Source organism: Gambusia affinis, linkage group LG05, assembly GCF_019740435.1.
Source record: "Gambusia affinis linkage group LG05, SWU_Gaff_1.0, whole genome shotgun sequence".
Classification (NCBI taxonomy): Eukaryota; Metazoa; Chordata; class Actinopteri; order Cyprinodontiformes; family Poeciliidae; genus Gambusia; species Gambusia affinis.
In genome coordinates, this window is record NC_057872.1 from 16,532,996 (window position 1) to 16,550,224 (window position 17,229).

General features: G+C 41.5%; 1 protein-coding gene and 1 non-coding gene across 5 annotated transcripts in view; one reads left to right on the forward strand and one right to left on the reverse strand.

The window, feature by feature from the left end:
- invs (inversin) overlaps positions 1-16,405 on the forward strand; it is a 31,490-nt gene extending 15,085 nt beyond the window's left edge. For 2 of the 4 annotated variants that reach the window (XM_044117904.1, XM_044117903.1), the window contains exons 6-19: positions 1,274-1,441; positions 1,517-1,697; positions 3,786-3,895; positions 4,525-4,696; positions 5,890-6,045; positions 7,014-7,135; positions 8,252-8,359; positions 8,441-8,547; positions 8,618-8,827; positions 9,719-9,915; positions 10,842-11,340; positions 11,859-12,010; positions 15,359-15,445; positions 15,525-15,777. In XM_044117904.1, coding sequence (XP_043973839.1) covers positions 1,274-1,441; positions 1,517-1,697; positions 3,786-3,895; positions 4,525-4,696; positions 5,890-6,045; positions 7,014-7,135; positions 8,252-8,359; positions 8,441-8,547; positions 8,618-8,827; positions 9,719-9,915; positions 10,842-11,340; positions 11,859-12,010; positions 15,359-15,445; positions 15,525-15,640 — 2,385 coding nt within the window. In that variant the 3' untranslated portion in view covers positions 15,641-15,777. The other 2 variants (XR_006370728.1, XM_044117905.1) reach the window with 2 other exon arrangements.
- trnat-ugu lies at positions 15,126-15,198 on the reverse strand. The gene has a single exon. It is a non-coding gene; the product is annotated as a tRNA-Thr (tRNA).
- Positions 16,406-17,229: the final 824 nt, after the last annotated feature.

A 17,229-nucleotide genomic window follows, 5' to 3' on the forward strand; every position in this document is an offset into this window, starting at 1 on the left:
GGAACTCAGTTTTGAAAGAAGGCAATAGGAAGTTCCATTTGCAGTTTGTTAGAAGCAATGCAGGGGAAACAGCAAACATGTAGAAGAAGCTGCTCTGCTCACATGAAAGTAGATTTAATGGCATACATGCAAAGTGCTGTGTGGAGTTGTAACACTCCCCATCAACTCCAATCGAAACAAAAACAACTTCTTGTTTTTGCAAAATGCCTCAAGACGGCATTTGTTGTAAATTGGCGCAACATAAGTAAACTTATAAAATCTTGTGCAATCCTGGAAAACAATACAAGACATGAGCCTGAACGCAGGTCACTCTTCCATCAGGACAACCATCCTAAACATCCAGAAAAAGCTGCAACTGGATAGTTTAGATCAAAGCATAGTGATGCATTTGAACGGCCCAGTCTAATTAGGGATCTGCGGCAAGACTGAGAAAACAGACAAATAGTCATCCAAGCTGACTGAGGTTGAGCTGTTAAGCTGGAAAGAATGGGAACAGATTTCAGTCCCTAGATGTTCATAGCTGGTTAAAAAAATACCTCAAACGTTGCGGCTGCAGATGCAGCAGACCGAAGTGTTGACTTGAATGAAGAAGATGCATGAAATAGTAGATGCTTGCAAAACCTTTCAGAATTTTATGTGGGAAGAAATTAGATAACTATTTAGAATTTTGACATAAAATCTCAATGACATACTCTGAAGTGTGTGGCTGTAGTAGATTAAGATGTAAAAAGTTCAAGCGGTAGGAATACTTTCTCACTGTAATTTCTCAATTAGAAAGCAGCCGGTCCAGGCGTCTGACCAATAACCTGCGGAGAGATAACTGACCGGCTCAGGATAGTTTCCTTGAATCGCGCTCGCACACAACGGCAAGCGATGCAACAATCTGCGTCTTTGTTCTGTGTTTTCCTGATAAGACCACAAACACACAGTCCCTTCTGTCTGCAGGAGCTGATGTGTATCTGACATCAGTATTTAGTTTTGTAATAATCCAATATGCATCATCGCGTCAGATGACAGTGGTTTCAGCAGATCTCAGAATAGCTCAGCAGCCGTCATGGAGTCAGTATCTGGGTTAGGATCTCTGGGCCGCTGCGGGGCCTTCAATACAAGCTTTGTGTTGCACGTTCCTTCATATTTCCTGACCGTGTCATAGTGGAGTAATTTTCTGAACGTAAGTGGAAACCTCAGCCCCACAGCAATCCCTCTGTCTCCTCCAGCCTCATTCATCCATCTCTGTCTGTTGCCTTTTTTTTTTTTTTTTGCCTGTTTACAGCAAACCGCTCTTCACTGGTCAGCATTTTATAACCGACCGGAGCACGTCCGCCTTCTCATCAAGCACGATTCCAACATCGGCATCCCGGACAGCGAGGGCAAGATTCCTCTGCACTGGGCTGCACACAGTCAGGAGGCCAGCGCCACGCAAACTGTCCACTGCATACTGGTACACACTAACACACGCACACACGCGTCCAAATCTGCCATCCTCACTCATCAGTCTGCATGTTTGTGTGTAAAGGAAGCAGCGCCCACTGAGTCCCTGCTGAACTGGCAGGACTACGAGGGTCGGACGCCTTTGCACTTTGCTGTTGCCGATGGAAACGAGGCAGTGGTTGAGGTGTTAACGTCTTATGAGGGTTGCAATGTCACGGCTTACGATAACCTCTTCAGAACGCCGCTGCACTGGGCGGCACTGCTCGGTGAGTGGAAACACGTGGGCCGCACAGGTTCCCCGTCGCTCAAAGTATTTTCCAGATCTGGATAAGTCGGGAAAACAGAATAAGAGTGTGAAAGAATCTAATATTTCTATATATTTTTCAGGCCTCATTACCGATACTGTTGTCCAAAAAACCGTCCTTCACTCTCCTTCCTTCTATGTCACCTGTTTTTCTTCCTTGTGTCCTTCTTGTGTCCTTATTTCCTCCCTCCTTTGTGTCTTTCCTATCTTGCTCAATTCCTAGCTCCCTTCCTTGTTTGGTGTAGTTCATTAAATGTGTCCTTTCTTTATCTCCTTGTGTTCTTCCCTTCCTCGTTACCGTCTGCCCTTCTTCCTGTCATCCTTATTTATTTCCTTTCTTGTTTCCGTTTCTCCCTTTTTCCTTCCTTGTATCGTTCCCTCCTCCCTTGTGTCCTTCCATCTTTTCTTTCATATATTCCTCCTTTGTGCCCATCCTTCATTTTATATTTCTTCCTGGTGTCCTTTCCTTCCTTCCTCCTCCTTTCTTTCCTTGTGTTTTTCCTTTCTGCTCCTTCCTGCTCCATCCTTCCTTAATCATGTCTTGCTGTCCTTTATGTCCTCCTTATTTGTCTTTTTCTATTTTTTCTTCTTCCTTCCTCTTATTCTCTCTGTCCTTCCATACCTCATGTTCGTCCTCCCTTTGTTCTGTGATTAATTTCTTGTTTTCTTCCTTTCCTTTCTTGTATCCTACCCCTGTTTTCTCCTTTCTTTCCTTTTCATTATCAATATCAGCCAAAAAAATAATGGTAAACTTCATTATTTCACATTTTAAACTGAACACAAAGGATGGGGAAATTTTTACATGGAAGACATGAAGGAAGCCTGAAGATCCCACGACAAACTCTGACTGTGTTTAGCAGTAATGTACCGAATATACAAATAGGATGTTTAGTGACACAAAAAGTATAAGGTCAAGTAGAAAATTCACACAGTGCTGATAAAAAGACAGATTTGTGTTCAACAAAATATGAATCTAAGACAATATAGACCTCAGTGGGGTTCTCCTGGCTTTAATAGCTGCAATCAGTGTAAAAAAATAAAAGCATAAATGCATTTAACCTGAATTCAGATTACTTGACTTCACACCTGCCAAAATGTAATGAATGTTTTTAACATGGAATAAATCTCAGCTAGTCCTTTAATTAAAGCACAGAGTGATCAGAAAGGATCAAATATCTCACTACATAAAGGTATCAGTCAGGAGAAGAGTATATAGTCCATATGTAAAGTGGCACAGTGGAGACATTTTAGAAACTGGACATTTCCGAGAACTGAAGAAACGTCAAGACAGAAGCCGGTCAGCGATGCTTCCAAGAAACTGAAGGAGCTGCATGAATTTCTCATAAGGACTGATTGTGTTCCTCATGTGACAATAATCACATATAATCTCCATATATCTGGACTCAGAAGTAGAGTTGCTAGACAGAAGCCTTTTCATAAAGAACTAGCAAAAACCTTCCAGTGGGAGACTGTGTGTTAGGCTCTGATGAAACAAATTTTGATCATTTTGTACATTTCCATGAAGGAAGATCCACAAACAACACAGAAACGGAAACTCTGGCAGCGTTATGATCCAGGGTTCCCTTTGTTCACATGAAACTGAGGTTTATTTCAGGCAGGAGGAAAACTTGTATCAGTCAGTTTTGACCACAGGAAGCTGAAGATGAAGAGGGATTTTTTTATTTCAACATCAAGAGATCCAAACCAACAACGGCTTCACTGGAGGAGCAGAACGGTTTTCTAGTTGTCCAAATATAATTTATTTATTTATTTTTTGAAAAGCTGCAGGTTTTTTCTTAAGATAACTGTGGAGAACTAATTTTTGTTTTCAGTTTTGTTGTAAAAGATAAATGTCGCATTAAGCGGGGACAATGTTTTGAAATGATCTCAACTTTTGTGCCTTTTTATTAGGAATGTTCACACTTTGGAGATCCACTGTTAATAGAGTTTTAATTATTCAGCCATCATTTCAGATTCTCTGATTCATGTCTCTACCTCTCCAATTATATCTCCCCCTGATGTGAAAACAGATTTATTTTTTTTTTTTTAGGACATGCAAAAATTGTCCATCTGCTGCTGGAGAGAAACACGTCCGGGACGATTCCTTCAGACAGCCAAGGAGCGACGCCGCTGCATTATGGGGCTCAGAGCAACAACGCTGTGAGTTTAACTCAGACAAATTAGCTGAGTTAAAACTTTCCCAACAATGGCAAATTGTTATCCTCTGTTGTGGCCATTTATGCTAACTTTTTGTAGTTTATAATTTCTACCAATTTAGTTTTGTTCTTTGGGTAGTTAAAATATGTTTAAGTTCATTTAGAACCAAAATTTGTAATTAATTTTTATATTTGGAATCGTTGCTAATTGTTAGACCCTCCCATTAATTTAAGTAATTAAGAACACACCGGGTGCTTGGTGGAGGATTGTTTGGCAAATATCTGGTGTGGACGGGAGGTTTTGCAAAATGATTATTATTTCTTTTACCACTTTTTCATACATTCAAAACCACTTTTTTGTACCTTCAAACATTAAATTGAGATTATTTTTTTTCGTTTCAACTAAGTTACAAGACGATTTTAGTAATTATTTTGTCTCTACTTTTACAAGAAATAAATCAATTCGGAAGTGCGTACAAATCCAAAACCCACCTATTACCACCCGCAGCCTTTATTGGAAATTTTGGGGTTTTTTGGAACAAAAGGCTGCGACGTCCTCTGTTGCCTCTTGTGTCATAATGAGTCCATTTAACACCGTTAATAGACTGCTGCTGTCTTTCTCTGCGCTTGAAGGAAACGGTCGGCGTGTTTCTGTCTCACCCGTCTGTGAAAGACGAGCCCGACCTGGAGGGCCGGACGGCCTTCATGTGGGCCGCCGGGAAGGGAAGCGATGAAGTCATCCGCACCATGCTCTCCCTCGTCCCTCGCATCGACATCAACATGGCCGACAAGTATGGCGGCACCGGTGAGAAACATTGAAAGGAGGAAAAGACAGGAGTGGGAGCTATTTCCCAGAATGCTTAGCGGCATATTTGTATCCTGTGTTGAGTGAGGTGGAAGTGTGTTAAATTGATCTGACTCTTGTGTGTTATTAAGGCAAATATTTATTTTTAAACTTGAGGATAATGTCCTGTTCACACTAAATGTTTTGAACAGAATTCATTGTGATGTTTAATAAAATTCATAATGAGATCAGAAATTTTGTTAATTCAATTTGAAACAAGAATGTAAATGATTCTAAAGTAAAATAAACTGATAGTGTGAGTAAAAATAATAGATAAATGTGTTCTCTCTAACTAGGTAAGCACAGTTTTTTCTTGCATATGGTGAAGTAATTATTTTAAAATATAATTAAGTTAAAATCATTAAGTTGAAACTCACTATTCAAGATTAATAAACTTAAAAAAGCAATGTTTGGACAACTCGTCTCTTGTCCTTAAATTAACTTCATAAACTTTAATTTCTCAGTTAAAACCAAAACAATTTTCTTGTTGACTTAAATTGCATTTTCAAGGCAGCAGGTGGGCTTTCAGTTTCAAGTTAAACCACATTCAAATGTTTTACAGTGCGTCAATGTGCTTTATATAAGAACCTGCAGGGATAAAATCTTAAAAGATACTTATTAATAATCAAATATTTAGGCAGAACACATCGGATTTTTCTCCCAGTTCAGGTCTGACTCAAGGTTATTCCAATAAGAGATCACATTTGGAATGGAGACAATGTGTTTCATTAATAAGGTATGTATTTCCCAGTTGTTTTTTCACCCTGCTGACTGGAGCCAGCAGGGTCCAGACATGGAGGAGTCAGTGCAGAAGTTATAGAGGACTTAAGAAGCCTCATAACACCAGACGGGATAGCATCAAGGAAAACACAGAACTGGGTCAAACCGAGTTGTGTTAGGCCTCCCCTTTGACATACATGACACACTGTGTATGCGCATAATCTCCATGGCAACATTGCTTTGGTCTAACCAGCTGGGAGTAGTTTATCCATGCTGGAGTCATGCTAAGCGAAGGGTGACAGAACTGACTGAGTCACTGAATCACTGAATCACGCTCTTGACTCGATACAGTGAGCAGGAGGAAGTGATTCACACATCCCCAAGGTGTTTATTGTGCCAATTAAAAGACGTTCAAATCATTGTTGTTCAAACAGCGCTCCATGCGGCCTCCCTGTCGGGCCAGGTGAGCACGGTGAAGCTGCTGCTGGAGAAGGGAGCAACAGTCGACTCCCTGGACGTCATGAAGCACACGCCGCTGTTTCGTGCCTGTGAGATGGGATACAAAGATGTTATCCTCACGCTCATCAAAGGTGGGTGTGATTCTTACACGTTGGCAAATGCAGTTTTATGGCGTCGTGCAAACTGTATTTATACTTCTCTCACTTTCCTGCATTTTGGCACATCACAACCACAAAAATCGTTGTGTCTTAGTTTGATTTTATACCAGGAGTGGGCGATATGGACTTAAAGTTTAATCGCGATAGCTTCTGGTATTATTGTGAGAGCAATAATACCACATTTTTAAGTAACTATATGACATTGACTTTGTGTCACTGCAATTAAATCCCCCCAAACACAAGTGATGCTCTGGAAAATCATTCCCATTTGTAACTTTCCTCTCTAGACCAGTCACATACAGAAATCTGATTTGTATGATTAAGCTGGACCTGGTAACTGTATTTTCAAATATTTATTGATGCTTTAATTGAACAGTGAACAAAATAGTAAAAGTGTCAATTTTTCAGTCCGTCCAGTTTTTTCTGTTCCTGTTTATACTTTTTGAACTGTTATGTTTTTTTCTGCTGACTTGCTAAACAAAGTCATGGACTTCCGGCTAAATAGCTTTACAAATCCGCCATTTTCATTTCTCACAAAGATTTTGTAGTCCAAGTTACGGTTTGTTTACTAACGTAAACCTCAGAAGTGTTGTATTTAGTTTTTTTATGTTTGTCTTCATACTGAGATTAAATTACACTCATGTAGTTTATGAATATATTTTATTAAACTGAGTTTTATTTAGGGAGTCAATGGGGCTGAACACATATGCATACTACTCTTTTAGGGTACATAATGCCGTATCTTAATATTGAAATCCATGTTTCCCTGCCCTTCCACTTTACAATTAGGCACCACTTTGAGTTAATCTACTACATGAACGGCCAATAAAATGCTCTTTGTGTTTTAACGCGGATCCCTGCAGGGCACCCAGACTTTCTGTATTTGTCACTGTGGAAAACAACGTTGTTGTTCTTTATATTTCCAAAACAAATAAATGCAGGTTCTGCTTGTGTGGAGCTGGTTGATGTGGACGGTCACACAGCTCTCCACTGGGCGGCTCTGGGGGGGAACGCCGAGGTCTGCCAGATACTGATGGAGAACGGGATCAGTCCCAACGTCCAGGTACTGATGTAAATATTTCAAAAATTAAAAGAGAACTTAAGAGTTTTTTTTTTTTTTTTTTCACTTTTAAAGTGTACAGTGGCACAGTTGGTAGCTCTGCTGCCTCGCAGCAAGAATGTCCTGGTTTCAAATCCCAACCTGGGGTCTCTGCATAATGGATTAATTGGGTTTTATTTTATTTGAGATGAGGTTTCATCTGCTTTTATCCTTAAAGGGCAAAAGTAAGAAAACTCTTCACTTATCGAGGATTAGCCATCTGTCTTTATTTGAAAGTAAATGACCTTGATTAGAGTCATTTATGATTCAGACTTTCTCGTAATCTTGTAAATGGACTGAATGGTAAATGGACTGAACTTCCAGTCATTTTGACCACTCAAAGCACTTCACACTAGAGTCACATTCACCCATTCGCACTCACAAACAGATCGGTTAAGTTCCTTGCCCAGAGGCACATCGACATGTGGCAGGAGGAAGCTGGAATCAAACCTACAACCTTCCGATTGCAAGACGACTACTCTACCATAGAGCCACAGTTGTGAAGTGATCTTTGGATTTTGGCAGCTATTTTAACCGATTTATGTGTAGCTAACCATGATGGTAGACGGTATGGTGGACGCTTACAGACTTGAGGAGAAAAGAAACAGGCTGGGTTCAAAAAAATTTATCTGCACTATTTTGTAGAAGTCATGGAAATGACTTATCGTTTTGTTTATGCCAAATTTTATACAAACTACGTTTACTATTTTCTGTTAAAGAGTATAATTTTTTGTATTTATAAGAAAATAAGAAATAGTAACCATGTAGGTTTTGACATTTAGACACTAATAGTTTATCTCTTGGGCTTTGGACCCTTTGATAAAGCCTTCAGAGTCAGACGGTCTAATAAATGAAAAATAAATCCTATTTCTAATTTAAAATGGTCTGATACTTTATTTCTGTTTTAAACGGGCCATAGACTGGAAAGGAAAGAGTGAGAAGGCAGTTCAAATAAATATTGCTAAAAACCTTGAAAAAGCGTAAAGTTTTGTTGATCACAAGGTCGTCTGGTTTTTCTAAAGGTTTGAGTCGAAGCATAGAATGAGACGTTTCTTTGTCTCGATGTGTGTCCGGCTGCAGGATCACGCAGGACGCACTCCGCTGCAGTGTGCTGCATACGGTGGTTACATCACATGCATGGCGGTTCTGATGGAAAACAACGCTGACCCAAATATACAAGACAAGGAGGTCAAGATACGCTTGCACATGTGTTTGATTTGGGTTAAAAGAAGGTCGTATGAACCGAGTTTCTTCTTTGTGGGAGCACAGGGGCGGACTGCGATTCACTGGTCCTGCAACAACGGGTACCTGGACGCTGTGAAGCTGCTCCTGGGCTACCACGCCTTCCCCAACCAGATGGAGCTCACCGAGGAGAGGTGAGGAGAGAGGCGTTGGAGCCGAGGCCAGGCAGACGGCTATATGACTATCGCTGCTTCTGTTGCGCAGATATACGCCTCTGGACTACGCTTTACTGGGGGGCCACAGTGAGGTGACCCAGTTCATGCTGGAGCACGGCGCTCTGTCCATCGCCGCCATCCAGGACATCGCCGCTGCCACCATCCAGGCCGTCTATAAGGGCTACACCGTCCGAAAGGCCTTCAGAGAGAGGAAGCAGCTCCTCATGCGACACGAGCAGCTGCGCAAGGATGCGGCCAAGTGAGAGAGGAGCGCACAGCAACACACACTTAGCATATTTGAAGATACTTTCTCTCTGAGCAGCCCGCACCGGTACGCTGATTCCTAACTATTGATGCAGTTTCATCATCCCTTTGTGTCAATCTTAACACAAAATCAACTGGAAATCCATTTATCTTTCTATGTATTTGTTGACGGTGTCTCTTCCTGCCTCTTTGTCCCTCATTGTAGTTTTAGTCTTTGTTTTCTCGTCTCCTCATCGGTCTCTTTTTCTGTCATAGGTAAACAGATGCATCTTCTCTCTGTCTCTGGCCTCCAGTTTGCTCTTCATTGGTTATTTGCTCACCAGTCTCACCTTTGGTTTAATTAGTAGATTTTTTTTTTTTTTTCAAACAGGGAACAAATTATTCTTTTTTTGATTTTCTCACTTCATAAATGTATTAAAGAAGTGAGGAAATTTAAATAGATGTTTCTTTTAGCTGTGCTCACTCTGTTGCTAAATGATTACAGAAAAATTAATTAGTGCTTAGAAGGAAAGGAAATTAAATAGAAAGAAAGAGGTAACTGTAAAGTAGAAGTAAAATGATTGACCCCCCTGTACTTTGATGCTGCTCAATAAAACCCAGTTACACCAATTCTCTTCAGGAGACACCTTATAATAAATCAAAGTCCACCTGTGTGTACTGTATGAAAGTCTCAGATGTTTGTTAAAAACTCAGCAGGCAGGTGAGGGGTACAATTAAGGAAAAACTTAAACCACGGGTTGGCTGTAAAACAATATTCATTCAATAAAAAAAACAAATCTTTTCATTGTTAGCTTTGCTAATTATCACAATTCTTTTCAAAATCTTCACCTTTTAAGCACAGCCTTTCTTGTCGGCCGCTGCGATTCATTTTGTGTTTTTCTTTTAGGAAGAGAGAAGAAGAGCAGCGAAGGCGAGGCGCGACACAGCATGTTGGAGCGGACGGTGCGGACAAACCCAGGGTTTCACTTCTGAGAGCAGAGCAGGAGGCGCGCTCCTTAACGAACATCGTGGAAGACCTAACCGTGAACGACTCGTCTGTCGACACAAAGACACACGCCAAGGTCAAAGAGGGGAGGCATAAAGGTGCCAAAGAAATACTCCACTGTGTTATTACAACATAATGATGATAATAAAAACATATTTCCTTATTAGAGAAATTATATGTATTTGTAGCCAGGCTTCCATCCAATTGTGATGTGAATTTTGAGTGAATTTTAAAGATGTCGCAGAAAACAAAATGTGAAAAGGCTTCCTTCCATCTGCTGGTTTGAAGTGAATCGACCGGGCCTTGTAAAATGTAATTTTGTCAGAAGTTGATGCTACGCTTTTTTGTAAAAAAAAAACAAACAAAAAAACACGATGTAAGATGAGTTTTGTGCTTCTGGTAAGGCACAAATCCACCAGTGGATGAGAGTTTCCCACCCAGAGGTTACTAGACTTTTTTCGCTGTCCGTCATTTTGACAGACACAATAAAATAAAATAAAAAATCCATCATAATTAAATAAAAATAATGACACATTTCATTTTCATTTGCTTTAATTAATATTCAACAAGCTGAACATAAAGCAGATGAATACATGTATCTCATTTAAATGATGAACATGGACATGAGATGTTCACCTTCTTGTGCGAAATCAAATGTCTCAGGGTTTTGATATTGATCTGGAGGATGAATCCAAACTCTCTCTTTCTGCTGGGACTACAAACGGCAAGTTTTCAAATCAGGGAAGATCTCTGAAGCTCCAAAGCTTAACTTCAGAGTTCAGAGATGTATTTAGTTCAGAGTTCAGGTCAGAGATGGGATTTTTATTATTATTATTATTATCATCATTGATTGATTTAATTACCTCTGCAATGTTCTCCAAACAAAATGCAGGGCGTTTTTTTTTTTCAAATTTTACGTTACTTCAAAACCATCAAGGTATAAAGAACCTTGATGGAAACAGGACTACTGAGTCATATTTTTCCACGTGAGCTATTGAATTGACTTTTTCTTTTGCCTTGTCAGGCCAGAAGATCAGGATTTCTGGAAGAAGTCTTGCAGCTGAGCGACAAGAAGCTTTGAGCTGCAGCCCTGTCCTCGGCGACCGCTCTCCACCCGAAGCCTCACAGCACAGCCGGCTGAAGAAGCTTCTCTCTCCCGCCGGCTCTAGACAACCCCCCACTCTTAAACCTACACCTCCCACAGCGGCCAAAGCTGCCGGAGAACGGTCTTCCTCTGTCGCGTCCGCTGCATCCGTAACGGCCTCCTCTGCAGACCGAGCTGAGGCGAACTCAAGGGACGGCAGAAAGAAAGACCCTGCCACGACTGGTCACTCGTCACGCAAGCACCGGAACCACAAAGAGCCAAGTTCAGAGGTCAGACATCAAGCTCCATCACTGAGGAGCAGCTCGTCTTTAGATCACAAAAGGCCCCGCAGGAAAACGCAGTCTGGTGGGAGGGAGCATGAGAAGGAGCAGGCGAGGAGGAACGATGCCGCACGGATCATCCAGCGAGCGTGGCAGAGGTGAGGCCCATCCAACCCGGATGTTACTGAGATCCGGGTTGGATCTCAGTAACATCAACGTGCTCTAACTGCAGCCATGTGGTGCCCTCATGTGTCTTCTCCCTCCTGTAACACCGACCCCCCAACCCTGAGCACTAACTGCTCTGGATGCCATCAGCAGGAGAGCGGTGGGGGAGAGGACGTGGGAGAGAGTGAGACCAGGAAGGCTGTAATCTAAATCTTTCATACAGGTTTAACAAGAGGCTAAAAGTTCAGCAGGGCTGCGCTAATAGCTACCAGCAGCCCCTCTCCCCTTCTTACGCTCGCTGTGTTCCTCTTAGAGGCTGCCAGTCCCCCGCGGGAGGCCCTCTGTTTCTCTGCAGCTTCCACATTTAAGTTGTATACATGCTGCTTATTGAGTGCTCTGAATAAACTGTTTACTTTGTTTACGCGTCGTGAGTGTCGGTGTGGGGGCTCGCCAGGGTTTGGGCCTTTGAACGCAGTCTGAGGTGGGTTTTTTTTTTTTTGGTTGATTTCAGGTTCTGTGCACGCAGGAGGACAGAGGTGAGGGCCTGTGAAGAAGCCAAGCAGAGCAAGTCGAGCTGCACCCCCGGAAGGAAAAAAGCGGAAAACAGAGCAGCGTTTGGAAAACCTGTGTCGAGTAAAAGCTCTGTGCTGCAGAGCATCTATGGTAAGAGAACCAGGATGCTGCAAAACATCTTAAAACTCTTGTCATGTTGCAACCTCAAAATTTGATGGTTAAATGAAATTTTATGTGATTTCTGTGAAAAGTGTGGAAAGCGTTGTATTGAACAGTCTTACTTTGATACCCCTAAATAAAATTTGTCAATCGGAATTAGAAAACAAACAGCATCAAGACCAAAGAGCACACAGACGGGTCGGGGATGGAGTCGGAGAGATTAAAAGCATTTCGACTGCCTACAACCTAAATGCATATATTGCATGTATATATTTAATGAAGATTTTATCAAGCTGTTCAAGAAAATGGAAGTTGGCTAAAGTGTAAACGTACCAATACCAACAGGCAGAGACATAATCACAACTGAGACTTTAAAAAGTTGCAAATACATTTCTGATCAAAAATCAAAGATTATGAAAAAAATCTAATCAAATCTCAGCTTTGTAACTCATCTTCCAGCAGTTCATTTACTTGCAGGATTGACTGCAGGGAGAGATTTGAATTAATCATATTGTTCTTTGTCATCTTGAAAAATTCCTTGTTATGAGAAGAATTTTCATTTGTGATAAAAATAAATTAATGAAGTTTGAACCCCCACAGAACTGACAGTATCGTCAGAATTAGTTTTGCTCTTTTCTCCTCAGTTTGTTCCAGGAGTTTAGATTTTGTTGTGCTTTCTTGCAATAGAGGGATTCTGATTCTGATGAGAACATGAAGAAAAATAATTGCATTTGAAAATTTGGTTAAATAAAGTTACTTTGTGCAGATTAGTGGTAAGAACCACTCTTTTTAAGTCCCTTGTAACATGACAAAGCCTATTTTCAAACATGTATGTTTTTTTTAAGAGCAGATTTCGTGTTTGTGAGGCAGGCAGACGCAGCCATTCAGTTGCCTAAAAGAGGATAAATGCTTTTTTTATCATCACTTTTTACTATCGCAATAAATACCTCAAACTATGGAGATAAGATCTGAAATTTTCATAGCCCACCATGAAATGCAGGCTTCTGAAAAACTGTTTAATTAGTTTTTAATCTTTTTATTTTTCTACCTAACAGACTATTAGATCCCTCAGCAACTTTATTTTTAGATTTTGAATAAAAATAATTAATTTCCATGTAGCTTTTATTATATAACTCTATATCAGCACCAGAACCAGGCCTGAAACAACTCAACAGCTGTTTAAAAACAAATAGATTTTACCTCCATGTCTAAATATACTCATAGTTGCCTTAAGGTGCACTGAGGAGTTTACATCAAAATGCTCCCTGGAAAGCAAAACTCAAATGTTTTGAAAGGTAATGAAGTAATAAATGTCTTACTTTGAGGAATTTCTCCTGAGGAAATACTACACAACAGCTGCATTGGCTTTAAGCTAAGGTTTTCCAATCATGGGTAAATATTGGATATATTTTCTGCAGTTTGATCGCTGATGAATAAGTTAATGGCGTCAGTTTAATAGAAAAACAGTTGCTGCTGCTGCAGTACTGTGAGAGTGAAGTTGTGGGTTTGGATGAAAAGCTACAAGCTCTCAGGTGTAAGTTCCAGTGTTCGTATCTGGACGCCATCAGCCGGGTTTTTCTGCCGCGGTTTCGCTCCCTCGGACAGGCCCGACCTTCACCGCACATCACCAGGTGATGATAGGAGGACAGGCAGAAACACACACAAACCCGCGCGCTCTCCCTCCACCCTCAGACGGACTGAAAGGGTCCTCGGTCCGGCTGTTTCCCCCACCACTCCCTTCCCATCGTCTTCCTCCCCCTTTCTCTGCCTCTTCCTCCCCCTTTCTCTGCCTCTGTCTCTCCTTCTCCCTACCTGACAGTTCCTGGCACTGTGAAAAGTTCAGCGCTGTCACGGGGAATGTCAAACGACTGCGTAGAGCTTTCCGCTCACCACACACACGCCTCACCCATCCAACACACACACACACACATACATATGTTCATGAGACGAATTTTCTCACTTTTTCATTTCCACGAAGCAGAAGCATGTTTGGCAGACTAATGCTGGTCGCTTTGAAGTAATAAACCGTTTGACCTGTTTTTTCTTTCTTTTTTTTTTTTTTTTGAAAGGGGATTCATATTTTGTACTTTTTTGTTATTCAGTTTGGGTCTAAACTGTTTCTAAAAGCAGCCCAGGTGCTCAAAAAGCTCTGGAAAACAAGTCATTTCAAAAACTTCCCAGTTGTTTAGTCACATCCTACGGGAACTGCGCCGTTACCTAGCAACCCCAGCCAAGCCCAGCCCCGTCACCTAGCAACCCAAGCTGAGTTCCAGCAGATTTGGTCAGCTGTTTTTATCTCTATATGTACTGGAAAAACTAGTTTTATTATTGACTTACTATTCAGAAAAGATGCTTGTATAACGTTCAGTGACAGTTGGTATAATTGCACATCTTTTTGTGTTTTTCTGCGAAAGTGTAAACGTTGAGTTGGGGGTCGTGGCTAACTGCAGCTAATTTGGATTTAAAGTGACAGGAGGCCATAAAAAAGCTCATTCTGAAAGGCTAAAATCTCATTGAATAAACAGGCCTTGTATCGCCCATTAACCTGTTCAAGGAAGCATAATAGAGATTACCTTTAAGATTTTGTGCCACTACTAGCCTTGAGGAGCTGTAAACAGCTCAGGACAGGAAGTGGACCTACAGCAGGTACATTGAGGTTGAGGCAAGGGCGTAGGTTTGGTCTAAGGTTTGGTGGGACCTTACAACTTACTGACAACCCCCCCCCACCCCCACACCACCACCACAGACCATTTTTGACCAGTGGGGAGTGGGGACGGGGGGGGGCACCATATTGGCTCGTGACATGTCACGACCGTCCATACCCAAACCTACGCCCATGGGTTGAGTCCTCTGTGTACAGTTTCCCTGGTCTACCACATGTTTCCTGAATCATTTCTCAGCTAATTGTGGTGGTCAATGTCATATTTGGGCAGTTGTGAGAAACAGTTTGGGACTTGAACCCACAACAGCTGTGTCGAGTACATGGGTCATGTGCTCTACTCGCTGCGCCACCGCCACGCCCTGACCCAGAATCTGTCAAACTATAACACCTGTGTGGCGATTGTCAGGCGTTCGCAGACAGTATCAACTGGAAAAGGATAAAGTTAGGCCCCAGCGAGGATTGAACTCGCGACCCCTGGTTTACAAGACCAGTGCTCTAACCACTGAGCTATAGGGCCTTTGACATCTGTTGAGATGTGACAGTACACATATAAAGACAGGAGGACACAGCAGGTGTGGACCTGGGCTGGATGAACCAGTCTTACAGGACTCTCTGTCATGATCCACCCTTGGCTCACTGAATTCAGAAAAAACCAACTCCCAATGTCCTTCCTTCAGGCAACTCTATGGCGAGACGAGGACGCTCGCTTCAGGGCTCGCAGCCTCACCTCCTGCTGAACGTCCCCCTACGCACCCAGAGTCAGTGTAAGTGCTCTCGTCCTCACACAAAGCACTCTTTGCCGCCTTTGAGGCTCTTAAAGTTGATCTTCTGCTTGTGTTTCAGTGGGCGGTTTAGACTGCATTCACCTGACCGGTGCCTTGACTCAAGCCAAGCTGTACTCTTACCACCTGAGACCACAGAGCGCAGGACAGGGGACGAGAGGACGGGGCAAACACTGAGCACGCACTGTGTTTACCAACGGTGCATTGGATAAACAGATTTCAGTGTATTTTATTGGGATTTCATGAGGTAGACTACCACATAGCTTGTGTAATCTTGAAGTAAGAATCTAAAAAATAAAAAGATATGGCATGTTTTTTGTTTTTCAGGTTCAAGGCTTTTGGGGTTCATCTAAACATTGAAATATCTGGGCAGGTTGTATGGAGGACGTTGCTACATATTAGTTTAAATGGCTACTGAACTTTGACTGGGACACCTTAGGACTACGTAATTAATTCATTTTAATCTATTAATCAAATTTTTGGTTTTTTAAGTTTTTTAAATTTTTGGAAACAATTAAATCAAAATGTCTTAAATGTATTTTACATACATTTATGTATTTTACATCCCACCCCCCTCACTGCTATCTTGTTTGATAAGCGTGTTTTACAGCTTTGTTGACTTTTGGAAATTTTCTGAGTCTCTAATATCTACAATGGCCCTAATATGCCATCATAAAAATCTTTATATTTAAATTATATCCTTTGTATTTTTTTTTCTTCTTGGGACTTTGCTGTCAGGCTAAAATTTGAGTAACAGCAAGTTCTTTCCTTGAAAATTACAGACATTAATCTCAAAGTTTCAGAGTTTTTTTTCTAACAATTTTTCAAAAAAGGAGTACATTTCCACCAAAAAACTTTTTTTCTTTCCATCTACAATGGCAGTAATACAGCGTCATAGGGATTAAATAGTTCTGCCGTGACAACATTTAAGACTTGGGATTAACATACAGTACAGACCAAAAGTTTGGACACAGTTTCTAATTGAATTCAATTAGAAGGCGTGTCCAAACTTTTGGTCTGTATTGACCAAAAGTACAGACCAAAATATTACTGTACTGTAAATATTGACACCATTTACTGTATTTAAAGCCAACTTGCATCTATGTAAAATACATTTAAGACATTTTGATTCCTCGTGTTTTGATACATAAATTTGAGACTGTTCAGGGCGCGGAGACCGCAGGGACACCGGCCCTGAAGTTGAAGACCTTCGATGCTCGAAGGTTTGAAGTTGTGCAAAATTTTTAGTTGGCATTGAACCTGACAAACGGTAGAAGACTTGCAGGGTTCTGAATATTTCTGCAACGCAGCGGTTTGTTTTCTCAGCTGGCTGTCAGTCTCACCTGGTCAGACTTTACTGCACACAATGTTGGCTCAACGTGCCGGGCTTTCTAAAATTAAGTCATGTGACATCAGAGCTGTGACCTCACAGGGTGGGGTTAAGTCTACAGAAATGGCGTGTGTAAAAGATAACCTTTCATCCAGTACGGAGGGAGTGCATACACACTGCCCCCCCTCAGTCTCCATTGCTGTCACACACACACACACACACACCGAGATAACCTTTCCTCGCTACGGAGAATGAGGTAGTCTATCAACAGCCGGTCATACAGATAGCCCACCTGCAGCACTCCACACACACGCACTCTACACATCGGTCTGTTCTTTAAACGTTTTCCCTTTCAAAAGAAACATGCCTGTCTGAATTAGGCTTTCACTATCAGAGCTGTCATTTTATAAATTAATTAAACATTAAACTGATAGCG